We start from the raw sequence: 27,751 nt of genomic DNA, 5'->3' as shown, positions 1-27,751 counted from the left end.
CACACACTTCTTTTGGTAATTCTACACACACACACACATGTATAGATAGATAGATAGATAGATAGAGATAGAGATAGAGAGAGAGAGAGAGAGAGAGAGAGAGAGACTCCTTTTTGGCACATGCATTGATCTATTCTTAAATTGCTAATCAATTCACCTTGCATGCTTGGATTGGCTTTTGAAATGTTGGGTAAGTCTTAACCCATGGCTTTGAGACCTTCCATCTCCTCCTTTCATTCCATTGACCTTCCATCTTCTTCTTCCTCCCAAAGTTGAACTTCCATCTCGTCCTTTCCATTGTCCTTCTATCTCCTCCTTCCTCCCAAAGGTGCCTCTTGTCTTTCCACCTCCTCACTCAAAGCCTGCCTCTTGTCTTTCCACCTCCTCCCCTCTCCAAGCCTCCATCCAAGAGCTCCTTCTTTGTGACACGTGGGAGGCTCTTCTTCTCCAAGCTACCACATGTCCTCAATTTTTTTTCATAGTGTCCATGGTTCAAGATGGGAGTGAGAGACACTCAACCATGTAGAGACCTCTTGAGACCTTTATAGGTAGGTCTGTAAGGCCACACAATCAAGGTTAAAATTGACATAATTTTAGTTACCATGTTTGTGTTGTTTCTTTTTGCCCTTTGGTCCCTAGGCTACTTGTTTGGCAACGCCCTATTGTTCAACAAAATAAAAGTGAGCTTGGTGTAGTTCTAGTAAGTAAGATCATGCACTCGAGCCACATCAAGCATGCCAAAAATTTTGATCTACCGTAGAAGTCCTTGATGCAACCTTGCTAGATACTATCATGCCCATCCCCATTCGCATCTGATTTATCTTTGACATGTTGTAGAAATTTCTCCCCTTATGCATCCTTCCGAGTCACATACATTTCAGAATTCATAAGAGCATCCTATTCCATATTAGTTTGATCTGTATATGATATCCATGATAGAAGGAAGAAGTCTTTAACTTATAAAAGAGGGTTTGGGAGATTCCACACATTCAAGTCCGGTAAGGGAAGAATTACTGGGCATTTGAGACAGTGCCAAACCATTTGATGGCATACGTTCCGGTGGCACGGGCTTTTTCACAGTAGATAGAATCGCGATGGATATATCTCTCGAATCTCAGCCTTTCGACTTAGATTTCCATCCTTCTTCGCCTGTCGTAGCTGCTGGCCTTATCACTGGTCGCCTTCAACTGTGAGTACGCATTTCAATATGCACGTTAGTCATGTTGGGTACTTGGATTTGTTGGATGTCTGATTTAATGATAAACTTTGCAATATTATGGACACCTAAGACTTATCACAAATCATACCCACCGCACTCCCATTCGAAAGTGTCTTTGTACAACACATGCGCACCATCTGTTCTAATATGAAGTGGGTTGTTGTGACTTGGAAGTCAAGCTGAATGATCAATCCCTCAGCGTGGACCTCTACGTCCTTCCTGTAATTTGGAAATCAAGCAGAACATGTCACTCCCTAAGGAATGGTGGGATGTGAAGACCTCTATGTCCTTCCTGTAATTTCCTTCCTATGGAAATCAAGCAGAATATGTCACTCCCTAAGGAACGGTGGGATGTGAAGACCTCTATGCCCTTCCTGTAATGCCTTGTGCTTGATGACCTTGGAATCTTATGCACTTTCTTGGAGATGTAGAGTTTTATCATCGGTTTGCAAGTACACTTTGCTAAGTTTACGCCTTGGTTGTCAGCTTTGGACTTGGGGTTTCGATTGTACGTTGTTATTTTTAGTCTTCTACTCAAGTACAAAGGCAAGGCAACCAATGTAGTTATGTATTTCTAAGGCATTGTTTAGTCTACTTGCAAGTTTTCAGTCACTTATGGACCTTAGGGTATAAGGAGTAATGGGATATCGACGTATTGAACTCAATCTCAATATCATTGAGAGTTGTGGCACAATTAAGATAGGCTAGGGCAAGCCTTTGAACAGGCTGTGCCTAGCATGGTAGGAGGAGATGGGATTTAAAGTTTGGGTTCCAGTGCCGTTAAATCTCTCAGTTGATGACCAAGAAACTACGTGGGATCCCATGCCCATAGCAACTAATGTCAATGAAGCAATTCTTTGAGCCTTTCTAGGACTCAAAAGTACAACTATAGCTGTAGGAGGAAGAAGAAGAGAGACTTATGAAATTTGTTTATGGCCTTAGATGTGACTTAGTGCTACCCAAGCATAAACTGCCACGTATAATCTAAGTTCTAGGATCTCTTTGGTAAACGATAATGCTTATTGAGGTATAAAATCCCAACCCTAACAACAAAAACTATGAGAGCAAAAAAAGATGATAATAAAGAAGAAGAGAAGACGCATAGAAAGAGAGAGAGAGAGAGAGAGAGAGAGAGAGAGATGTATTAGCGTTTGTAGGAGGTCTCACGGGCCTATGAGACAAAAGTACAAACCAAAAATAACTCATACAAGCCACTGTGGGCTGAAGCAAAGGGTTCACTAAGGCCCTTGCTAAGTGCTGAAGTGCTAAACTAGTAACAGCAAAATAGCAAAGTAGCATCAAAGTAGCATGAGAATATCATGCTTCGAGTACATGTCTAGGCTCCATGTATCTAGGCACCATGGTGGCTCTCTAATGAGATGCAAAGAGCTCTCGTATTTGCGTCTATTGGGCTGTCTCTCATGGTGACGGAGGGCATGGTCTCCTCGATCTCTATGTTTGATGGGCTACATCAAGGGTGACGCCTTGTCTCTGGCGGCCTCCTCAGAGAGCTGAGATAGACCGGATCTCAATCGTGTGTGCTCTGGTCACTCTCCTTGCCGCATGTGGTCTGCGCGTCTCTTGTCCGACAGTGTTGTTGCATCAACCCTCACTACTAGTCCATGATGCCCTCATCTCATCTAGCTGCTCCTCCTCAACCTCCCCTGGAGCTAACTCAGATGCATAGAAGTCTGTGACACGTGTTTGTGCTCGGTCGAACTCAACATGTTGTGGCATTACCCCCTGCTGCTCTCTGGTCTGTCGCACTAGTGTATCTCTGTGACGTCGCATTTCAATCAAATAGAGCCCAACGCAAACCTAGGAGAGAGAGAGAGAGAGAGAGAGAGAGAGAGAGAGAGAGAGAGAGAGAGAGATTATTAAAGTCTTTGGAAGACCGATGGGTAAATGAGACTGTGAAAATCCAGGTACAAACGAGTTGTGAGGGTGGAACTACTAAACGAGCGGCCACACCAATGCAGAATGCAAAAAATACAAAATAATTGTACTGAGTACAACATAGTCATGTCAGTGGTTGACTACATATCAATCTCATCATCATCATCATCATCAGGACATCAGGGTGGGGAGGGGGCAATGGAGGCATGAAATCGGCGATAGAGTGCTGTCGGCTGCTAATGGGTGTAGCTCTGTGACATCTCCTGGTCATAGCTCTGCGCCTAACAAGGGCTACAATAACCTCTGTCGGTCGGGCTCGAACTCTGAACAGAGAGAGGATATCCCCAAGTGTAATCTGCGCGTCAACCCTCTGTTTGAGCTGTCAAGTCACTGGCTCTTAGTCACGATCATGTCGAGGCCTCGTATCGTGGGGGTGCGTGTGATTTCGCAGGAAGAACTCCGTGATAGAGCTCTGAGATGGATCTGCCAAAGAAGAGGTCTGCTCCTATCTCTGTGATCAAAGTAGCCTCTCGCGGTGCCTACTGCCTCATGAATGAAGCCCGCCAAGCCTCTCTGGTCTGGATAGGAGAGGAATTGGGACAAAATCCCAGAGCTATCTCTGAAGAGGCAGTAGAAACGCCCTCGAATCTCATAGTAAACAGGACACCTGAAGATGAAGTGCTCCTCTGTCTCAACCTCCTGTATGTCACATAATGTGCATATGCGCCTCTCCCTAGGTAGGCCATCATCTTTGTCGCTCTCGATACGAAGTCTATGTGAAGAGGCCCGAAATCGCCCAATAGAGATCCTCAGTGAGTGGGGTAAGTGGATCTGCGTGTATCTTGGTGGGTCAATGAAACCCTCCTCTGTGATATGCAAGCAGTGATCTCTGTAGAAGCTGACTTCATTGGAAGCTCGCTCAGTCCCAGTTAGGGTCGGAATGTGTGTAGCTGTAAGAGATCCTCATGGATTTTACCTGGTTGACCTCGTGTGATAGGAGGGGAGAAAACAGAGTGTCCATACTGTATTGGAAGGGAGGGAGTCTATCCATGTGGATCCCCAGTCGCTCAAACCATCTCTATGCGTGCATACTAGCATCTTTGGTCACCTCCTGCTGAAAGTGCCATAGAGGAGGACAGTGCTAGCCATGGTAGTTTGCTGCGTCCAAAAGTGTAATCCCCTTACTCCCTGACTCGATACAGATACGTGATGACATGAAATGCAGCATCTAGCTATAATGGGGATGACCCAAACTTAGCCTGAATGATCTGGTGAGGAACGAATGGCTTACTGCGAATCATCCGCGATAGCATGAGAACCTGTAGCTGCTCCACACGAGCCCACTCTATATCTGACAAGTCTGGCCTCCAGTAAGGGTTGCCATACATCCCCGTTGGGTAGACCAAGGAGTCAAAAAGCAGCCTCTTGGTCAGTGGATCCCAAAAGTGCGAGCGGAAGCACTGCCTCTCTAGTTTGGCCGATGAAGCGTATCCCCTACCCAGGCGGGCTTGTATTGTGGGTCTCATAGTGAAGATGGGTCCGGAGGAGACAACCAGATACGTGTATGACGAGACTATCTCCACAGGTGACACATCAAACGTGAACTCCTCCTGGTGCGTGACGGCTCGAGATGTATTGAAGATCATAACCTTGGTTTTACCAAGGTTGACCTTCAAATCATGAGACTCACCAAAAAACTGTAGTGCATCCAAGTGTCTCTCGGGCCCCTCTATCGAGGAAGACAAAAGTGCCACGTCATCTGCATACAGCAATATCCGGATCAAAGTGCTAGCAAGAGAGCATCCATCCCCCTTGTGTCCGCATCACTGTCTCAAGCTCATCAATGTAGAGGCCAAACAAGGTAGGTGATAAGGACACCCTTGTTTGACTCGAATAGTGCTCATGATCTCATCTGTCTATCCGAACCCTGCTCGGACTCTGCTTGAGAGTCTCTCGTAAAGTGCCATGATAGCCTAAATGATCTCCTGGCCATTACCCCAATCCTGTAGGCGTCGGAGGAGGCAGGCTCTCGGAACCGTATCAATTGCTTTGCGGAAATCCACAAAGCAATAGTAAACCCTCTGCTTTTGTGCCCTCGCCTCCTCGATCACTTGAGCATGAGAATGTGATCTATGGTTCCATGATCACGTCGGAATCCAGCCTATCCTGTTGCTCTAAGTCCTCGACACTCAGCAAATTGACTGATCTCAGAATCAAGCACCGATGCATGAATCTTGGACATGACATGTCCAATCATAATGGTCCTGTAATTCTCCGAGCTCATGGGATCCCCTGCCTTGTGGATGGGTGAGATAGTGTTAATGGTCCAGGTGCGTGGAAACCCCAAACAAACAGCTTCATTAAAAAGCTTTGCTAAGATTGGGGCTAGGAGGTTAATCCCATATGCAATGAACTGAGTGCATAGCCCCTCATGATCCTTCGCTCGGCCATTATGAAGTTTCATTACGGCATCTTTCACTCCCCCTTTAGTGAAGAGGGTGCAGGATATGGGGCGTGGCATATGTGAGAGGTCAGGAATTGGCTGATTTGGGATGTCATATAGCGTGCGTGCATAGCTATACGAGAGCTGAGTGTCAGTGAGTGGTGAGGGGGACCGTCCCTCGAGAAATCTTTGCCAAAAGTCCTTAGAGTTGTTACTAAACAAAATGTTCAGTAGTTCCTCCTCGTTTTGGTGAACGAAATCTAGTTTCTTTCTACGTACCAGTCGACGATACTTACGTAGCATCTCTGGTTCGCTCGGAAGAATGTTTTTGGTTTCGAATCTGAGCTGATAGCGTAAAGCCTTACACTCATTATCATACCAATTATTACAAGGTACGGTCCCAGGTGGTGGTGGGCGGGTGGAGCGAGTGGTGTGAGCGAAAGCGTGAAGGACAGCCTCGTGTAGTGAGTGGGTGATCAGGGCAGCACGATCCTCTAATAGGGGTATGAAGTCAATATAAGTGAGAAGTATGTACAGACGACCTGAGTAAATAGGTGAGAGATCGCGGTCGAAGCATATGTCATGATAGGTGGAGTAAGAAGTCAGTGGGGTGGAAGGTACTGTGCGACGGAGAGTGGAAATTTTAAAGAATAGGTAGGTATGATCAGCCCCTGGAGGAAGAGGTGCTACAGTAAAGTCAGTGATGCGAGATGTAAAGGCAAGGGATCCCATGATGTAATCAACAATGCTAGAGCCTCCCCCATGTGGAAAGCATGTGAGACCACCTGAGGTAGGCCATCTATCAAGACCATTATAAATAATGAGATCATGCATCCTGCCGAGATCCAAAAGGGCCTGCCCATAAGATGTGACTGCATTTTCTCCCTAGGAAGAGTAATTATTGACATGTCAAAGGCATCTTCAATGTCTCCTCCAAACACTCATAGGTCAAAGTCCAATATCTACTCTAATGGCATGGTCCATATCATAGAAAAAGCACTCCACATCATCCACCCTCCACCCTCCACCTGAGCCATACTGAGTAAATCATCCGTGATATTGCCCTCCAAGTCGGTAGCGACCATATGACAAAATCTCTTAATGAAAATCGTTGTTATAAACTTTTAAATGTCTTAGATCAACACTCCTTGTGAGTAATTATCAAGCTTTAATCCTAAGTCTTGCAAGCTCACATACGTATTCTATTCATGCTCTCCCATCTTTAACATGAAGCCTTTGACAAGGCCTGCTTTGTAAATCTCTAGTATCATGCAATTAGAACTCCTTGGGAAGACTTCTTTAACGACTAACATTGTTAGCTTCATCTCTGCACGCCAGGAATTTCACATCGCCAACTCCTCAATCACATGGCATTGCATGCCTTTTCTCTAAAGCTACCTCATCTAGCTATTTAATGCGTCTCTTCATGGTTGGAACTCTACGCAAATCAAATATTTCAAAACATCTTCTTGAACTCATAAAATAATATTTCCTCTTGTGATTCAAGAGCTATGCAACAGTCCTGATCATTTTGCTCTTAAAAGTTGCAATTCATGTGCATATCTTTATCTTCCCGTTAGTGTCACCATAATTTGGTGAGGCTAAGCTCCCTTAAATAATAGTACCATAGCTTCATGGGTGGCTGTCCTCGCGTTGAAGTCCGCAGCTAGGAGGACTTCTCCGCGGCTCGAGAAGTCAATGATGGATTTATATAGAGCTGCAAATGGAGATGTCTCACCCTCATCTCGACTATCTCTAGCAAAGTGGGAGGTCTTGGGAGGGAAGTAGCATACTACAACAAACAGATCCCGGTTGTCCATGTGTCGGATCTGGATCCAAAGAAACCTAGAATGTGCATCTCTCTGCTCTACTGAAATGGTCCCCAAAAGGGCAGATCTGTGAAAAATTGCTACTCCTCATGACCCTCGTACTCCCTTTGTGTCCCTCGTCTCATCTCTGTAAGTAGACTTCCATGTGTACCCGCTAACTACTAGTAGTGGACGCTTTGGACTCTGATGTGTTTGTGTAAAAGACAATGTCGCGACCTGTATAGGATTCCGAGAAGTTTCCTGGTTTTGACCATAAGGAACCATTACAATTCCAAATGGTGCAAGATAGGGTCTCGGAGATCCAACTCTCATAGACCCCGCCTACCTATGTGGGAGGGGGGGCTGATGCTCGATGGGGGCCTATAAGAAATCGTCCATCTTGTACCACTGCCCACTTCCCATCCTTGCAGGCTTGATCCTGCTGCTGCAACAAGGAGTGCCTCTCCTCAACTTGTATTGGGGTGAGGTCCTCATCCATGGAGATTGCTGGCTAATCTCGTAGGATTGACCTGCGCCATAAAGCCGAAAGTTGTGCATGAGCGTCATGTAACTGTATGATCAGGGGCTGCTCTCGGTTGGGTTTCCTTTGCACCCACCACACCCTATCGATCATGTGCTCAACTACACCTCGAGTAGTGGCCACGAAGGCCGTTGCACATGTCCTCGGTGTAGCCTTAGTGCGCTGGATCCCACAGACTTTGATATTGAGAGCCTTACAGGCTCTCCGTTGCTGCTCCATGAGGGTAGCTGAAATGGTTGCCCTTGCAGGTTCCCGTTTGGCCACGCCGACCCATCTCAGATTGCATGCTTGCAATGTGTGCCTCAACAACTGGAGTGCTCCCTGGGACTATGCGTATGGCTGTGACCTCCTGCCAGAGCTATGAGATATCCTAAGTCCCACACGAGCCTGCTCCTGTATGACGTGGTCCTGCTCCTGGTTAAAGCGGACCTGCTCCTGTGTGAAGCGTGTTAGCTCCATCTCGCGCTCACGGATATTGTGTACCTCCATAAGCAAGGTCTCCCAGGCCTCTGGTGGGTCAGCCCGTCCGTGTCCTAGTTGAGACTGGAAGGGATGTGGCATAAAAGTATGAGGATGAGGCCGGAAGCTGGGTGGTGACTAGGTGAGCTGGGTAAGATATGGAGATGACAGTGGCATGGATGAGGCGATCCCAACGGGGTATGGGAGCGCATGCTGACTCAGAGGGAGAGGGGAGAGAAAGGTTGAGGCGTAATGCGGAGTAGTGTATGACACCTCCGAAGTAGGTGTCATAATCGGTGAGAGAGCTGTAATGGGAGAGGGAGGGAGACATGAAATCTGTAACAACCCCCCTATCCCAGGGGAGAGGGAGGAGGCCGATGTCAAGGGTATGTCGCTGGCATTAATAGTAGCTGGGGATGTAGGGGCTGCAGCTGAACTTGAGGCTGAAGCTGAAGATGAGGATGCAGCGGGGGCTGAAACTGAAACTGAAACTGAAACTGAAGCTGAAGCGGGGGCTGAAGTAGAAATAGAGGCAGAGACTGAAGTTGAAGCTGAAGCTGAGGTGGATCCCACCTTCGCTTTGCTGTCAACCCCAAGTCCGCTTTGATTGTAGCGCGTGTTCACATCCTTGAGTTTCAGTTGTGTTTGCTGTTTTTTTGTCGTCTTTCTTGGTTTTGTCCGTCTCTTTATCTCGTTCTCGCTTTCCCATTTCTTTTGGACTAACTTCTAGTTGTTTTCTTGTACAGGTCCTAGTGCAAGGGTAGGGGCGGGAGTAGGAGCACGAGGACCCCCTCCATGGTGGGAGGCACTCCCGGGGGGTTCAATGAAGGGGCAGGGCGGGGGGCTGCTGCACAAAAAGCAGCAGCAGTAGCACACGGGGGGGGGTCGATTAGCTGCGGTGCGGGGAGTGGAGGAGCGGCCAGTATGGGGGGGGTGGCGGGCAGGAGCAGAGCAGCTGGGGGGGACGTGCGAGCAGGAGCGGAGGGCGAGCAGAAGCGAAGCAGCCTGAGGGGGTGGGCGAGTAGGAGCGTCACAGCCAGGGGAGGAGCAGCCGGGAGAGAGAGAGAGAGAGAGAGAGAGAGAGAGAGTCTATTAATGTCCATGAGAGACCAAGAGGTCTATGGATAATGGGACAACAAAAGCCATCTAGTACATTTGCTTAGGGAGGGCACATGGCAACTCTCAAGGAGCCCAGAAAAGTAACTCCAGTTATTTAGAGTTCTTGCATAATAGTCTGAAAACATAATCAGCCATACATCAGTTTAAGATTGAGAGTCTTTCGGTTTGGATTTAAACTCTATGATGATTGCTATGCCTTCACGATATACTGCCCATTTTTCCTCCTTCCTAGCAGCCTTGACCTTGGCTAATTCCGTTGCCTTATTCTTCAGTTGAGCTCGTGTGGTATCTTGGTCCCTTTCAACTTGTAAGATTATCGGAGAAGTTTGACACGTAGATCTCGTGAGTTGAGTGTAATAATAGCATGACCTTTAGAGTGTAGGATACGGGTTGCTTTGGCTTCATCTTCATCATCAACATCCTCGTCCTTTAAAGCATCCAATCAACATTGGGCATGGCCGTGCTAAAATGGCACTAAAGGAGTCCTCCTCTTTGTACCATCCTTCAGGGAGTCCCCCAATTCTGATCTTCAAAGCATTGTCATGTCTAGCTGCATGTTCATTGATCTCATCCTGAATATCCACTTTATTTACCTTTGCATCAAACTCTACAGTTACTTCCTTTCTAACAGTTTGTACTTCAGTATGAACTAAGTCTTTAATCTTAGAAACTAGCTGGGTGGTAGGGGAGGAAGCCTTGCAAGACTTCACTACCTCATCAATCACTGCTTGCTTGCCCGGTCCTTCAAGAACCTGAATTCTAGCCACTGCATCCACTAATTGTATCTTTAGATCTCTTACCTCCTGTTGGAGAACAAAAATTTGTTCTTGGTGCCCAATAATGGGCTTGTTCAGACCTCCTCGTAGGTATGTGTGCATACAGAGAGGGTGTCATGGCTGCAATTGTGGCATATCGGAGCCTGCTGGTTGACGCGATTGGGGTGGTGGGAGACTTCGAGGAGAGGCTGGGCCAATCCTTGCTGGCCATGTCTGCTACTACCCCCTTGCTGAGCTAACCCCCAAATTGCGATAGGGGTTTCAGCCCAGCTTGGTGTTTGGTAGAGGGAAAAAGGCTCCCCTCGACCTTGTGTTGGGGTTATGTTGCTAGCGGAGAGGCTGGGACGACAGGATGGCTACGGGTTGAGGCGGAGGCGAGAGCACCAGACGGGGTGGCTACGAACTAAGGTGGAACACTAGACGGGGGCTACGTAGGAGCGTACGGCGGACATGCTAACAGAGAGGGGGGTTGAGCGTACGATGGAGAGGGGAGCTGAGTGTACGACAGAGAGGGAGGCTATACGACGAGGCTAACGGAGAGGGAGCCGAGCGTACGACGGAGAGCCTAACATAGAGAGAGAGAGAGAGAGAGAGAGAGAGAGAGAGAGAGAGAGAGAGAGAGAGAGAGAATCTCCAGTCCAGTCACTAGAGCATTGTTGCTTGAAAATGGTTGAAGCTTAGTAAGAATTAGATTGCTGAATATTTGATGGCATTCTTTACAGAGAGGTGGCGTGCAGCCTCATTTATTGAGCCAGATCTTGCCTATTTGCCTATGCTATAGGGTTGCTCACCTAGTTTATGTGTTGCTTTAAGTTATTGCTTTGGAATGCCACCAACATGATTCTAGTAATATCGTATTCGAAACACATACTATACATGAATTGGGGCTCATAGGCTTGGCTTTCTCTGTTAGGGCTTCACATCTATTATGAGAGACATGATTCTTCATGGGCTCTTTTGATAAGTTGACACTTTGTGGATGGAGTCTTGCTCTTTGGGTGACGTTCCCTCTACTCCTTTCAGGCCAGGGCCTCTGTGGATTTTTCTTGGGAGATATTGGCGAGCATTTCAGCATGGCACATTTGGAGAGCCAGATGTATGAGCCCTTGGATAGATTTGAGGTCTACTCTTCTCAGACTATGGCCAGTATTTGGTCATATATAGTAAACGTGCTCATGACCATTTGGGTGAGCATGCAGGGGTCCTCCCGGGCAGCTTCTACCAGGAGGGATATTTTTCTCAGGAATGGAGTGGCTTCCCCTTCCTTTTTCTCGGAGACCACAGCATGGTCGAGATGGCACTTTCAGCCTCATCCTTGGATTTTTTTTAGTTTGCTCTAAGGAGCCTTTATTGGCTTGTTTAAGGTGTTTCATTCTCATGATGTATTTCTGACTTGAGCTTGCTCTTGCAGTTTTATTCATACTTAATAGAAATCTTTTTCATAAAAAACAAGGTGAATGATAATAAATCATTCATAAAGCCTGCCCGAGATCCAAATAGCAAAAGAGGGCGGAGATGATGCATTGCAAGCGATGAGAGAGAGAGAGAGAGAGAGAGAGAGAGAGAGAGAGGCTAAAAATGTGGAGGATCTCTAGAGGCAAGTGGATCAATAAAAAATCTAGATTTTTTGAAAATAAAAAATGGCCATTTTCGCTTTTGTTGAATCGCCTCACTTAGACCTACTTATGGCAGGCCCAAAAGCGCATACTGGACATGCATAACAAAATGAATGGAATTACTAGGCAATCAAATAAATATGAAATATGTGAAGCAGGTGGATATTTTTTGATTTTGCAAAGGTTCGTGACAAATGGTTTGTGAATATAGACACTTAGCCTAACAATGCGGCAAATCGGATACTCTTATATCTATTCTCCCTGAGCCTTTGGTAAATTGTCATGATGGTAGATATTCCGTTTAAATCAGGTTAGAAGAATTACTGTCACAACATTGCATTCTGGTTGTTACATTTAAATGCTCTCTTACACAATCATTGATTCTCTTTGAGGTAATTCCAATCCATGTTATTTTTGGTCATGCTTTATTATGAATGGTTTTGAACCTGACAATTATCTGCTGCTTGTTTGTGCAGGTTCAAATTTGAAGAGCTTACCACAGCACAAAGGTGAGAGTCTTGAAGTGCCCTTTTCATGTCTATGATATAGCTATGTTTCTCATGGTTCTATATGCCCTCACAAACTTTGGCAGAGGAAACTTTAACAAGTTTGTGATGCAGTTCTTATCATTTAATATGTTTCTCTACACGCAAGCCTGCTGCTTTTTGGTGACTTATTTTTAAGCAAGCAGTCTGGTACAAAGAGTAGAGAAGAGAAGGTTTTACTTGCTTAACTGTAAATTGAGCTGAGTTTTGGACTAGGGCTAGTCAAGTCAGACATATCAGATGGACATTAAGACAACATTTCTGGATGGTAGATTGAAAGAAAAAGTGTATATAGATATTAGCCTCACTGATCCGAGGTTAGAAACATGGAAAGGAAGTGTTACGCTCAAGTTGAGGTAACATGACCTCAGAAGGGTCAGTGGACATTTTCCTTTAAAGGATCAATGTTTGTATTATATTTGTTTGGGTTTCATGTAAATGATCAAAAGGAATCAAGGTCAAGGTCCTTGGTGAGGGTGACATGGCACAAGACTAGGTGGATCTAAGGCTAAGGGGTCTAAATGCATTAAAGGTGCCAAGGGGCAAGTGATCTCAATGATATCCCAAGAGAGGGGTAAATGATGCATTTAGGAGATGCCCTCAAATGATGACATTTGGTGGACTAGATCCATCTAGGGATATGTGGGCTCTATGTGTAGCATGCAGGTTTTTTTCCTACTTACGTATCTTTTAGGAGCTTGCTACAGTAGGGGGTTGGTTGGGTGGAACATAGTTGTGCCTACGCCCGTGATTTGCAGGAAAAGTTTGGCTTAGTTGTTTCATTTGGTGATGGTCGATCCAAGATTGTGGTGAAGCGTTCTTGCTGCTGCCGTAATTCTATTGGAGAAGTGCATAGAGATATCATGTACAGGGAATTGGGGCTTGGTGGAATATGCAAGCAGGAGCTTTCACGTTATATGTTAGTGATCGTAGTAGTTGGTATCAGAGGGCGTCGATGCATTACGCGACGGGTAGTTAATATCCGGATTCATGCCTTCGTCGTGAACGTGGGTGATATTATGAAAAAAGGTCTGTTGCTGATCATGGACGAACCGGAGTTTTAGGAAGTGACATGAACGTAATATTCATCCATACAATTCCTTTTTACCAGCGCACATCAACCGACTGGGCATAGCTAGGCGTCATCTTCCAGCATCGGCAAAAGCTGGAGCTATTGTATTGTATGTGTAAGAAGCTGTCGGAAGATTGTTAGCGTTCAAATCGTGGGATCAGCTGCTTTGCAAAGTTTCTGCGTCATGATAGTGGCTGGCTTTGCTAGTTGTGGGATCAGGATCTGGTAGTTAAGTAGAGCTACATGCATGGGGAGCTTGGTTGCAATACAGTTTGCCCAAGAGAGAGAAAAAATAATTGATTAAGGAATTTCCGTCGATCACTAATGGAATCCTGTTTTTTTCATCCGAATATTGACGGAACTTGACGGAAAATCAGTTTAGAGGCGCTTTTGAGTGGATTTGGATGTATCGAAGTGGCGTGGTGTTGAATAGAGGCGATCAGGAGCCTGAACACTGAAGTTTGGACAAGGGAGCTTTCTATTTCTTTATGTCTTGGAGTTGTTTGAGTTTCGAAATTTTATTGTGGGTTTGGTTATCTCCCGTTACTAAAGATTGCTGATATCTCCCTAGTATAGGGAAGCATGGTTCTTTCAATTGCGAAGTTGTACTTCTCTGGATTGTAGGCATTCCCTAGCATAGGGAAGTTGTGACAGCTTGTACTTACAGTTTATATAGAGTGCTATTAAAAAAAAAAAAAAAACCCAATCGACCTAAATGGAAGTGGAAGAAGAAGCTTCAAGGGTGGATCCCGTAGAATTGGGAGTCCGGCCGACCCCGCAGGTGTCGCGCCCAGCAGGTGTCACGATCTGTGACGTATTCCTTTCTCTTTCTAGACTTATGGATGGTTTAATGAATGGACACTTGTGGAAGGGTATGACCTTTCGACGGGACACTTGCCCTTTCGACGGGACACTTCCTAATGAGGCATAACCCTTCACAAGAGACATTCTAATGAAGAGACATTCCTAATGTAATGTACCCTCTCATCAAGGGTCACACCCTTCACAAGGGGTACACACCTCTTCATGCACATACCCTTTGGAGTACACACCTTTTCATGTGTGACTCTTCACTCTCTATATAAGAGAGGCCCAATTGTATGGATGATATATCACATCCACCCTACAGACATTCAAGCAATACAATTATTCCTTGTTCTCTGCTATCTCAGTCTCTTTCCTGTTCCTTAGCATATTTCTAAATATAGTAAATCTAGGATTTCTTACAGTGGTGTCAGAGCAAAATTCGCTCTTGCCTGTAGGAAATGCCCCCCACCTTCTAGCGCTGATCTGATACATTTTTGCCGCTAGAAGGACATCCGTGCACATTGTGCATGGAAGAGATGGAGAGGATGAGCGTAAAATTTTTAAACGCCTACCCGGCCTAAAGTAATCCTGGCCTCTCCATCTCCCTCACATCACAAGTTGATGTGAATGGACACGACCAAAATCGTGTCTTTTCAGGTGCTTGGGCTGTCCCAAAACCAAGGGACGCACCTTTTCCACCATGGGACACACCTTTTGGTGACGAGTCTCGACTCCTCACTCATGGGACATACCCCATCGTGGGCAAATGGACATACCTATTCATGCAGGGTCGCACCCCTTTTAACAATAGGGACATATCCCCTCATGAACAGGTGCACCTATTCCAAGGGTCACACCCCTTCGAATAGGCGCACCTCCTAGGCCCCAAGTACCTACAAAAGGGTACCTAGAGGGGTAAAAAGGGAAAAAAATTAAACCCATCCCCTACCCCTAGGTTTACCCTAGCTACCCTAGGGTTAACTAAACCCCCAAATTAATTTTTGGGCAACTAACCCATTGGGCAGCCCCCAACGAAAAGAGGCGAACCTCTTTATTGCACCGTACGGATCTCGAGACAGCCTGCGCAGCCAGCCGTACAGCCCTGCGCAGCCATTCCGTACAACCCTGCGCATGCCTTCGCCATACGGCCGTACAGCCTGCACCGTACGGACCAGCCGGTAGCCTGCGTCAGTCCTTGCCCTGCCCTACAGCCTGCGCAAGCCTGCCGTACAGCCATTCACGCTGCCAGCCGTACAGCCGTACAGCTGTCCAGCCTGCGCTGCCAGTCCCTGCTTCGCCATTCACGCTGCCAGCCCTGTTTGCTGCCAGCCCTTGCCTCGCCATTTTCGCTGACAGCCCCCTCGCTATTTGCAGCCCTAGCCTTGCCCATTGCGGCCCTGGATACCTGCCATTTTCTGACAGCCTGCAGCCCTCTCCTTGCTTCGCCATTTTCGCCGTGCCAAATCAGCACCAGTTGCAACTATTCGCGCGATGAAGACAGCTTGTTGACAGCCCGGACCAGACAAGCCTCGTTCTCTCCTCGCAAAACACTGCAACATGGACCTCCGGACAACGATTTGCAGCCTTCTTCTACGCAATAACTTGGCAGATTAAAGTATTGCCAGGTGGAGTCTTTCCAATCTGCTTTTTAAGGATTCTCTTTAACAAATTACAGCAAATGAAAGAATCCACATTAAAGCATGGAAACCCCTGGTAATTCACCCGGCCTTTCAAGGACACCTCAGGCATCTGCTACTACACAATATCATGTTCAAATTGCACAGCCAGCCCATTTTGGAGCCCTTGCATCTTGGGTCTTCTGTGTCACGTGCCCTCCGAGTGACTTGGATCACATCCTCTACCTTCTGCGTGAGGCACCTCAGTTACATTATTTCCTCAGCACAGTACAGGTTGTGTTCCACGAGACACGAAGATATCCGGAACACGATATTCCTCAGGAGTTTGCTGTTCATTTTTGGAGAGAATTTTACCCTTCACCTTCGGCATCTCCAGGGTACTCTCCACCTCCTTCAGCTCCCAGATATCCTCCTCTACAGGTTGTACCTTCTCCAAGTCAGTATTTACATTCTGAAGGCACTCCCTCTTTTGGATATCCTCCTCTTCAGACAGCAGCTCCTTACCCTTTTTCAGATCCGTGGACTCTGCTACCTACCCCTGTCCTATCACGAGCAGTAACACCTTTTTCAGAATCTCCAGTGTTACCTCAGACAGGACCTCCCTTACCAGATTTCCACGGGTGGTTCCATCCTGCCTCGCCTGCCCCCTCCAATATGAGCACCCTCAGGGAGCAGCCCGAATCCTCTTCCAGGAATGGTACAAACTAGAGCGCAAGTTCGCACTTTTCTCACAGGGATTTCCGACATGTCGCACCGCTCGCGTGAAGCCTCTCCAGAGATTAAAGAATCAAGTCCCAAAAAGACCCCTGAAGGCAACGTCCAAAGCGAATCTCTATTGCAACTTCAAATATCTCAGCTTCAGGACAGCATCTCCGACTTGGTTCAAAAAGTTCAACAACTTCAAGATTCTCGAAGTCCAGCACATACAGAGGATGACGTGACGCAACCCGACGACGATGCGGACTCTTTCCCACCAGAGGTAGAAAACACTGAACTACGTGCCCTCTACCGATTACTTCAAGCTTCCAAAACTAAAAGACTTGACGTCAAACTTCCGGAAGCCTACACTGGTCAACGTAATCGCCGAACAGTTGACCAATGGCTCGCTAAAATGCGCATGTATTTTGACACTGTTGACCTCACGGAAGGCAAAAAGATCGCCTTGGCAGCCTCCCTCCTGAAGGATACAGCATTTCTATGGTGGCAAAGATGCTTAAAGGACGGAAAAAGTGTGTTAACATGGGAACGTTTTGAACACGTGCTCCGTAAGCAGTTTGTACCTGCCAATGCGGACTTCCAAGCACGTTCAAAACTCCGACAGTTGGAGCAAACGGGTTCCCTGTCTTCCTATATCTCTCAGTTCACCACATTGGTGCTGGAGATTGATGGTTTAACTGAGGATGATCGCCTTCATGCTTTCATCTCAGGCCTAAATCCCTCGTTACGCATTGATGTTCTTAAAGTAAACATCACCACCACAGATGGCGCTATTGCTTACGCAGAGCGCATTACAGATTTTCTAAATATAGGGAAGCAGAGTGCTAATCGCACACAGAACTCTCCTATGGCCAAAGGTGCTCGCCCTCAAGATAATACCAAGTTTCGAAAAAACTTCGGTAATCAAGGTCAGCGACAATCTCAAGATCCCCAGAAGCCTCAGAAATCATTTGCTGGATTCCAACAGAAGCACTCCCCCAAGGATCGTGTTTCTTCTTCTTCACAAAGTCATTACCGACATCCCCAACATAAAGGTGCGGCCACTGACAAGAAGAAGAACTCCAGCTCAAAAGGACTTTGTACCATCTGTACCGGCGACCATAGATGGTTCGATTGTCCCAAGCGACCAAAGCAAAATTCTAATATGGAACCTAGCACTTCCCCAAAAGAAGATGCTACCTCAGCACAAGACAAGAAAGGCAAAGCTGTTCGAATGGCGAATACCATCCACCTGAGCCTTGACAGCAACCCCGAACCTTCCCTGGCCACTCAAGTACTTTGTGTTCAAGGATCGATTCGTGGAACAACGGTCACCATCCTCATCGACAGTGGCTGTTCTCATAATTTCTTAGCCAGTTCTGTGGTCGATAAACTTCGGTTGACCACTAGTCCTAGTCTCATGGACTATCAGATTGAACTCGCAAATGGAACGACTTTCTTGTGCAATACCAGGATCAAAAGCTTGTCTTTTCGCATCCAACATTATACGGACAAGTTGAACTTCGACATTATGTCTCTTTCTCGGTACGATGTCATACTCGGACAACAGTGGCTCTACGACTATGATCCATCAATCAGTTTTCGCAGCCATACTATCCAGTTTGTCCACCAGGGAAAACTTATTGAGCTAACTGGTTCTAGGGACTCTCCTTCAACCCCAGTTGCCTTTGCCCTACAAGTAAAGAAGTGGGTTCGTAAACGCCAAGCAAAGACTTCACTTCTGTTGGTTACGGCAGTAGAGGAGACACCAACAAAGGATCCTCCTGAATACCTCAACCAACCTTTTTTCCAGCCTTACCTGGATCTTTTTCCACGGGAATTGCCAAAGCAGTTACCACCTCGACGACCAGTGGATCACCCAATCGAACTTATTCCCGGCAGTAATCCACCGTCGAAACCTCCTTATCGGGTTTCTTACACTCAAAATGAAGAAATCCAAAGACAGGTCACCGAGCTACTCGACAAAGGTCACATTCGGCCCAGTCGCAGCCCTTTCGGATCTCCTGTACTACTTGTGGAAAAAAAGAACAAGTCTATGCGCCTCTGCATCGACTATCGAGCCCTCAACAAGCTCACTATCAAAAACAAGTATCCATTGCCTCGCATTGATGACCTCTTCGATCAACTTCTACATGCAACACACTTCTCCAAGATTGATCTTCGTTCAGGTTATCATCAAATTCGTATACGAAAAGGCGATGAGTATAAGACAGCTTTTCGAACAAAGTATGGACACTATGAATGTTTGGTCATGCCTTTTGGGTTAAACAATGCCCCGGCCACATTCATGACATTAATGAACGACATCTTCAGGCCTTTCCTCGATAAGTTCGTCATCGTTTACCTCGATGACATCCTCGTTTTCAGCAGATCCCTACATGAGCATAAACAACATCTTCACCAAGTTTTTGAAGTTCTCCACGCAGATTCTCTCTACATCAACATTGAGAAGAGTGAGTTCTTCAAGACCCAACTTGAATATTTGGGACATGTTATTTCCGCTCAAGGTATCTCTGTGGATCCCAAGAAGGTCGAGGTAATCCGAAATTGGCCTACTCCTAAGAATGTTCATGATGTCCGCTCTTTTCTCGGATTGGCAAACTTCTACCATACAAAGGTCTATCAGTTTTTTGAAATCGCAGCTCCTATGTCCGAATTATTGAAAAGCACAGCAATTTTTCAGTGGCTTCCCGAAACAGAGTATAGTTTCCAACAACTCAAGCAAGCACTCACTACCACACCAGTTATGGCTATTGCTGACCCAAATCTTCCATTTGAGGTCATGACCGACGCTTCCGACATCGCTACTGGAGCAGTCTTGATGCAAGAAGGCAGAGTTATTGCCTTTGACAGCCATAAACATTCTGATATCCAAACCCGATATCCGGTCTATGATAAGGAGTTTCTTGCTGTTGTACAGGCTTATCGCTCTTGGAAACATTATCTCATGGGTGCCGACTCTGTGGTCAAAACGGACCATCACTCTTTAAAGTACATCTTTACTCAGCCAGTCATGAACGCTCGACAAGCACGCTGGGTTGAGTTTCTGGCCAACTTTCACATGACCATTGAGTACATACCAGGACTACGCAATGTAGTTGCACATGCTCTCAGCAGGTTACCTCTACATTATCTGTGGATGTTTCGAATTCATTCAAAGGAAAGTATTTCAATGATAAAGACTTCGGCACAGCAGTACAGGTTCTTTTAAAAGATCAACCTTCGACTTCCGAACAAAAGATTTTCTCATCCTATTCTTATACGGACGACCTTCTGTATTATCAAGATCGCGTCTGTGTACCACATGACAAGGATGTTCGACGTCTTTTGTTAAAAGAGCATCATGTAGTTCCTTATGCTGCCCATCTAGGCATCAATAAGACTTATCGGTTACTCAGTGCAACATACTAGTGGCCTCAGATGAAAAGAGATGTCATCAAAATGGTTACATCTTGCTTATCTTGTCAACAAATGAAAGCAAGTCGATGACTTCCAACAGGACTTCTTCAGCCTCTTCCAGTTTCAACTGAAAGGTGGGAAAGTATTTCCATGGATTTCATTACAACACTACCATGATCTTCCCGAGGTTATGGTAATTGTTGATTGCTTATCCAAAATGGCACACTTTGTTGCCTGCAAAAGCAGTGCACAGGCCCCGCCTCTTCCAGTTTCAACTGAAAGGTGGGAAAGTATTTCCATGGATTTCATTACAACACTACCATGATCTTCCCGAGGTTATGGTAATTGTTGATCGCTTATCCAAAATGGCACACTTTGTTGCCTGCAAAAGCAGTGCACAGGCCCCGGACATAGCCAAACTCTTTATACAACACATCTTCCGACACCATGGATTACCCAAGAATATCATATCCGACAGAGATCCTAAGTTTACCAGTCACTTTTGGATTTCACTGTTCGAATCTTTGGGTACAACTCTCCTGTTCAGTTCAGCTTACCACCCAGAATTAGATGGCCAGACTGAAAGAGTCAACCAAGTTTTGGAAGAAATGCTTCGATATTATGTTCAATCACGCCTAGCAGCTTGGGAAGAGTATCTACCACTCCTTGAGTTTGCTTATAATAACTCTTTCCATAGTGCCATCAGCATGACTCCATTCCAAGCAGCTTATGGACACACTCCGATTGTACCAACAAATTTTGTACTTCAACATCGAGTGGCCCTAGCTGATCAACTGGTTCAAGAAATGCAAGACATTCTACTGCAAGTCAGGGATCATATGCGAAAAGCGCAAGAGCGGTATCAACGGTCTGCCAACAAACATAGACGTCACCTGGAATTTAACACTGGTGACATGGTGCTATTATTTGTAGCCCCACATCGCTATAAGACGGTTAAGTCTGTGTTTCCTAAGTTGCGACCAAGATACTATGGGCCTTTCCGGATCGTCAAGAAAAATTCACCTTTAAGTTACAAATTGGAGTTACCACCATCATGGGGTAAAATCCATCCAACATTTCATATTTCTTGACTAAAGACGTATATTCCAGGCGATGAAGCAGTTCCTCCTGCAGGTGATTATGTCCCAGAAATCGAAGACGATTATGTTCTCCTTATTCCTGAGCGTATTCTGGACCATCGACAATGAGAGACTCGACATCGACTTATCACGGAATTCCTTGTTCTTTGGCGAGATCTGGACGACTCCGACGCTACTTGGCAGTCTGATGAAGACTTACAGCAGTACCCTGATCTTTTACATCAGTATTTTCAGAATCTACCATGATATTTTCTACATCCGTTCATTATCTCCACCAGGGTCTTCTTTTGAGTGGGAGGGGATGTCACGATCTGTGACGTATTCCTTTCTCTTTCTAGACTTATGGATGGTTTAATGAATGGACACTCGTGGAAGGGTATGACCTTTCGACGGGACACTTGCCCTTTCGACGGGACACTTCCTAATGAGGCATAACCCTTCACAAGAGACATTCTAATGAAGAGACATTCCTATTGTAATGTACCCTCTCATCAAGGGTCACACCCTTCACAAGGGGTACACACCTCTTCATGCACATACCCTTTGGAGTACACACCTTTTCATGTGTGACTCTTCACTCTATATATAAGAGAGGCCCAATTGTATGGATGATATATCACATCCACCCTACAGACATTCAAGCAATACAATTATTCCTTGTTCTCTGCTATCTCAGTCTCTTTCCTGTTCCTTAGCATATTTCTAAATATAGTAAATCTAGGATTTCTTACAGCAGGCCATACACTGTCTGGTAGAATTGCATTATTCGAGGATGCCTTGCAACAGATTTTAGCTCAATAATTGCAAGCAAATGTAGGGCAATCCGAGCTCAGGAAAATGGTTCATAGTATGTCTACTAGACCATCTCGTGAAGAGAAAGGTAAATCTGTAATGGAGCCTGAAACCAGTGTTCATACGGTCGAGCCTAGGAGGGCTAAGGTGCCTAACGTTGCCAATTATAGGCCAGAAAAGTATTCTAGTTGGATGTCTGACCGTAGTTCCGATATCATAGAGACCTGGTTACACAAATGGGACGAGGCCTTCGCCATTTGTGAAATCAGGAATGATACGAAGAAAATCCGCGAGGCCACTCATATGTTTAATGAGGCAGCGGATAGGTGGTGGATAAAATAGCAGAAAGATGGAGTGGCATCCACTACTTGGGAGGGGTTTAAAAAAGAATTTAGAAAACACTTCTTACCTCCTGACGAAGCATCTTGAGCTTGGGATCAGTATCGAAACCTTCGTCAGAGAAATTTATCAGTGGCGGAATACACTGATAAGTTCATAGAAAGCGTAATGAAAGTTTATGAACCTCTACCTCAGTTAGTCCAGGTAAAAGATTTTATCTTTGGACTGAATGATCGGATCAAGATGGAAGTTCAGGCTAAGTATGCGAACACGCTAGATGAAGCAATTACCATAGCCCTGAACTATGAGGATGCCAAAGGGAACAGACCAAGTGGGTTTGTGCAGGTTGGGACTCGGTATGAGTACCCGAAGAAAACTGGGTTTAAGAAGAAGTGGATTAGCAAAGGGAGTGCCTCACAACCTAGTGGTCAAGCCAAGCAGGCGAAACCAGTTGAGACTCCTAAACCAAGTACCACCATTGGAGTGAAAAGAAAAGTAACACCAATAGCAGCCCGGGCTTGGTCGAAGTCTTCTTTTAACCCAGAGCAAAGAGAAAAAGTGAGGAGAGAAGGCTTGTGTTTTGGATGCCTTCAGCCTCATCAGTGGAAAGATTGTCCATGAAACAAGGATCGTCGGATGGCTGAGATGGTGATCTCAGAATGCGACGTGGAAATGGAGGATAGTCCCAAAGCAGAACAAATGCAGATTCAGCTAGCTGGATCTTTTGAAAGGTCAGTACCTGTTCTGTTATGTGTGTCTGTTGCTAAGCTAGTAACCAGTGCACCTGATAATGTCCCATCAAAGCCCAGAGCAACGGGGTATACAACCTTTAACGATACGGAGTTAATTAAGATGAAAGGGCAAGTAGCCAATCATGATGTCATTGTGTTGTTTGACTCAGCATCAACGCACAATGTAATTAACTCCAAGCTTGTAAAGAGGCTGAAATTAAAGACAGTCCATCTGACTATGCATATACAGTCAGAATGGCGAACGGAAGTTCAACTGAAGTATGGGACCAAAGGGTTACCCAGTTGGAACTTTGAATTCATGACTATATAGAGAAGCTTGATTTTGAAATGACAAAGCTTGCTCACGCAGACATAGCCCTAGGTAAGGCTTGGCATTCTAGGAAGAATCCAGCCATAGATTGGAAAAAGCGCATTTATCAATTCAAGATGAATGATGTGCTGTATGTCTTACGAGGTGAAAAAGATATACCTCAAGGACCGTTGGTTTTCGTAATGGAAGTTCGAAAAGCTCAAGAAGAGTTTTTGTTTCTTTGTACAACATCGGTAGAGCCGATTGATGGTTCTTTGGCTAGCACTGATGTTACCCAAAATGGAGAGATGGCCAAGCTGGCTAATCAAATAGTAGAGGAGTTCTTAGATTGTTTTAGGGATGAGTTACCTTATGGGTTACCTCCAGAGCGGAATGTTCAGCATAAGATTGAACTATTCCCGGGGGTAGAACCTGTAAATAGACCTCCCTATAGATTAAGTTTTACCGAAGAAGCGGAGGTACGAAGACAACTGGAAGAATACCTCAAGCTGGGGCAGATTCAACCTAGTTTTTCACCTTTTGCTTCGCCAGTGGTATTAAAAAAAAAGAAAGATGATACTTTTTGCCTCTGTATAGATTATAGAGCATTGAATAATATCACTATTAAGCACAGGTATCCGATGGCTCGGATCGATGATTTGCTAGATGCGTTACCTGGGATAATTTTCAGTAAGATAGATCTTAAATGTGGCTACCATCAGATCCGTATTAGAGCCGAGGATGTGCATAAAACCGCTTTTAGAAGCAGGTTTGGACATTATGAGTTTTTGGTAATGCCGTTTGGACTTACCAATGCTCCAGTTACATTCGTCATGCTTATGAACGATTTACTACATCCGTATATCGGAAAGTTTGTAGTACATTTTATTGATGATATTCTTGTGTTCAACAAAAGTATTGCTGAGCATCACGAACACTTAAGAATAGTGTTCAATACTTTGAGGAAAGCCAGTCTTTATGTAAATAAAAAGAAAACTGTACTGTGTATGGTAAGACTTGAATATTTAGGATTCATTTTTACTCCTGAGGGGGTAGAAATGGATCCAAAGAAAGTGGCTGCGATACTGACTTGGCCTATCCCTTAGAGTTTGACCGCTTTGTGATCATTCTTGGGATTTGTCCAATTTTATCGAAGGCATATCAAAGGATATTCCGAAATAGTATCGCCATTGACTGATGTGACCTTAGATAAAGTACCTTTTATATGGGGACATAATCAACAGGAGAGTTTTAACACCATTGTAAACTTCTCGGTGCTTTCTATCAATTCAGACAACGGATTTTACAGAGGCGTTTGAATGAAATGATTGCAAGTTGCCAAACACATATACTTGAACTTAAGAGATTGCAAATAAGCTGGAATTAAGACATAATTATACAGCTTAAACACAAAGTGACATCATTGGAAATTGCAATATGATTGAGGGGCCAAGACGCCCCCCCCCCTCTTATCCAGGCTCACTTTATTCTTGAAAATGGAGATACAAGACCAAGGTGCAATGCACCTTCCAAACTGATGAACTCAGTGAAAGCCTAGGACCTAGATACAAGAATCAAGAGCATATGTACAAGGTAGACAACAAAAAGGAGGACTCCAAGCTCAGGTTTCAACTCTTGGCTTGCCCAATCCACAAGGAAGAAGCCTGCAACAATCACCACTTACATCCAACATTAGAGGCAAGCACTAGTTTCTAGAAAGATAGTAGAAACAACATGAAATAGTGCTGCAAATGAGATAAACTTGACAATACAGGCTCCCTTCGTGACTTGACCCTTTTGTAGATGAGTCCTTGATGCCTGTGAAGCTACCTTGGCTGGAATGAAAACAGCTTAGAAAAACAGCCTGTAGGCTAGAGAGAGAAAGCCTTTATGGAGTGATAGATGTAGAGAGAGAGTGCCAATGCTGATCCCAAGGGAGGGGATGTAAGAGAGGAGCTGCTGCTGTTCTAGAGGTGCACAGAAAGGCAGATTTCTGCAAGGGGAATGGGCTGGAACAGTAGAGAGAGAAATTCTGCAGTAGAGAGAGAAAGACTGCAGCAGGAGAGAGAAAGGGGCTGTGGCTGCTCCAGTCTAGGAGAAGGAGAGAGGATGCTGCTGCTGTTCCAGAAGAGCTGAGAGGGGTTAGATTTCTGGAGAGGAGGGGTTGGAACTGTAGAGAGAGAATGTCCTGTTGTAGAGAGAGAAAGTGCTGCTGAGGTGAGAGAATGGCCTGGGGAGAAGCTGGCTGCACCCAAGGAGCTGGAGAGGTTCTGCTGCATCATCCAAAAGGAGGGAGAAGAAAAGTGACGAATTTTCATGTAGGGAATGAAGGGGAGAGGCCTTCTTTTATAGGCTCAGCCTCCCCCCCCAGGCTTAGAGTGGAAGGTGGACACTTGCCCCAGATTTTTGGTGGGCTGCAGTCCCAAAGAGGACAGCCCACAACCTGCCCCAAATCTACCAGATTTGGGGCCAGACACTTGGCCTGCATGCCTTGCCACTTGCCATGCATGCTGCCACATGTGTGGGACAGGTGGACTGACCTGCTAGCTCAGATTCCATGTGGCAGTCTGCCATGTGTCAGCTGCCACGTGTCACTCCCAAAAACCCTAAAATTTCAAAGTTGTCAGAATTCAATTCTGATCACACCCATGGGTTCCTAACAGCTTGGACTATCTATTGACGTACTCTAAGGTAATAATTGAGCCATACTGAGCTCATTTGTTTGTCGTCTTATCTTGTATCTCCATTACTCTTGGCATGCTGCCAGGCCCACACCCAAAGCTCAGGGAACATTCTCTTGAATGGTTCCTAGGTCAGTATGCAATCTGTGCATTTGATTGGTCCCATGTTTGGGTACTCAGGTGGGGTGTGGTTTCCAGATGTCCCTCTCAAAGAGAGGCCATCACTCTTGTGGGTCACTAATGCCCATAACCCCAAGCAAGGGGGTCCACCCTCAAATGCTAGACCTAGTCCCCATTGTCCGTAACTGAACAGTAGGAGAACATTTCATTTCTTAATAAGCATACTATTGAAAAATAAAAAGAAATAGTACCAAGCAAGTGGATACATGTTGAAGCAGGATGACATTTCCTCCGTCTTTCATTCGGTTGTCCTCAACTGAAATGCTTCCTCATAAGCATCCAAGATTTCAGGACACTCTTGAAATGTAGCTCTGTCCACCCATTGGGCATCGGTGGATGGGAGCCCTCTGAACTTCAAAAGGTACATCTTGCGAGTCGTGCCTCGACGTCCCGTGGTGAAGTTATGCAGAATAATTTGCTCTGGGATCAACAAGATCTGAGTGTCCTCTACTTCAGTTGCATCATCCAGTGTGGGCTCTTGAGGTGGTTCCCCAATGAAGGGTTTCACCAAGCTTACGTGAAAGACATCGTGGATCTTCCAATGCTCTGGAAGTCTCAATCGGACTGAGACATCATTTATTACCTGCAACACCTGAAAAGGACCATAATATTGAAAGGATAGCTTGAAGTAGATGCGCTTTTTGCCCACTTTGGTTTTTTAACTGAGCTTTCTCAAATTTCAATAAGACCCATTGGCCTTCTGTCACTGCAAACGCCCTCCGTCTTTTATTTGCAGCTGCTCTTTGTTTCCCCTGTTTTTGGCAGCTTGAGGGCATTCGTAGAAGTTGTGGCCTTGATCGCCACACTTGAAACACCGCCCTTCGGAGTAATACTTTTGCTTCTGTTGTGGAGACAATGAGCTGAAAGTGCGGGCTGCTTTCTTCGAAGGAGGCTGGCTGGCTGACTTTTGCTCTTTTGGTGTGTCCTTTGCTGTCTCCTTACCCTTTTGTTCCTTGGAAGAGGTTCCCTGGGACTTCCGCTTGTTGTTGCTGCCGTTCCGCTTGTTGGAGAAAGATTGTTTCTTCTCCACCTTCAAGGCGATGTTGATGGTGTCTTCGAGAGAAGTAGGAGTGGCAATGTCCACCTCATGCTGAACGACATACCGTAGGCCAGCAAAGAACTTCCTTTGTTGCTCTTTTTTATCGTTCCTACTGAATGCTTGAACTTTTAACAAAGTATCCCAAAAACGATCAACATACTCACTGACTTTCTCTTCTTGGCGTTGGCGGAGGATGTCCCACTACACCATTGTATCTCTTTTAAACTCCTTAGGCAGGAAGTGCCTCATCAAGTTCTTCTTGAAGCGCTTTCAGGTGTGGGCTTGCTGTCCAGTGTTGACCATAGCTGCCCACCAGAGTGAAGCACGGTCTTGCATGTGCAGGACGATAAACCGGATCTTCGCCTTGTCTTCGTACTCGTTCCCCTCAAAGAAATACTTGAGGTCTCGGATCCAAGCCAGTAAGACCTCGGGCTTGTCCTCTCCCTTGTACTTGGTAAACTTGAAGAGCTTATCTCCAAGAGGTACCTTATGCTTTGCATACCTTCGTCTCCATGGACGTCTCGA

General features: G+C 45.6%; 1 protein-coding gene across 2 annotated transcripts in view; it reads left to right on the top strand.

Annotated features, from left to right (window-relative positions):
• The first annotated feature begins 790 nt into the window (after nucleotides 1-790).
• Nucleotides 791-27,751, top strand: part of WDR55 (transducin family protein / WD-40 repeat family protein) — a 91,934-nt gene continuing 64,973 nt past the window's right edge. The window contains exons 1-2 of one of the 2 annotated variants that reach the window (XM_087393422.1): nucleotides 791-1,189; nucleotides 12,354-12,386. In XM_087393422.1, coding sequence (XP_087249548.1) covers nucleotides 1,095-1,189; nucleotides 12,354-12,386 — 128 coding nt within the window. In that variant the 5' untranslated portion in view covers nucleotides 791-1,094. The remainder of the gene's footprint in view (nucleotides 1,190-12,353; nucleotides 12,387-27,751) is intronic. The other variant, XM_087393421.1, reaches the window with a different exon arrangement.

Source organism: Dipteris shenzhenensis, chromosome 22, assembly GCF_047967505.1.
Source record: "Dipteris shenzhenensis isolate YYH24624 ecotype China chromosome 22, Dip_SZ_1.0, whole genome shotgun sequence".
NCBI classification, from domain to species: domain Eukaryota; kingdom Viridiplantae; phylum Streptophyta; class Polypodiopsida; order Gleicheniales; family Dipteridaceae; genus Dipteris; species Dipteris shenzhenensis.
Note: the sequence above shows the minus strand (reverse complement) of the source record. Positions and strands in the feature narration are given on the sequence as shown.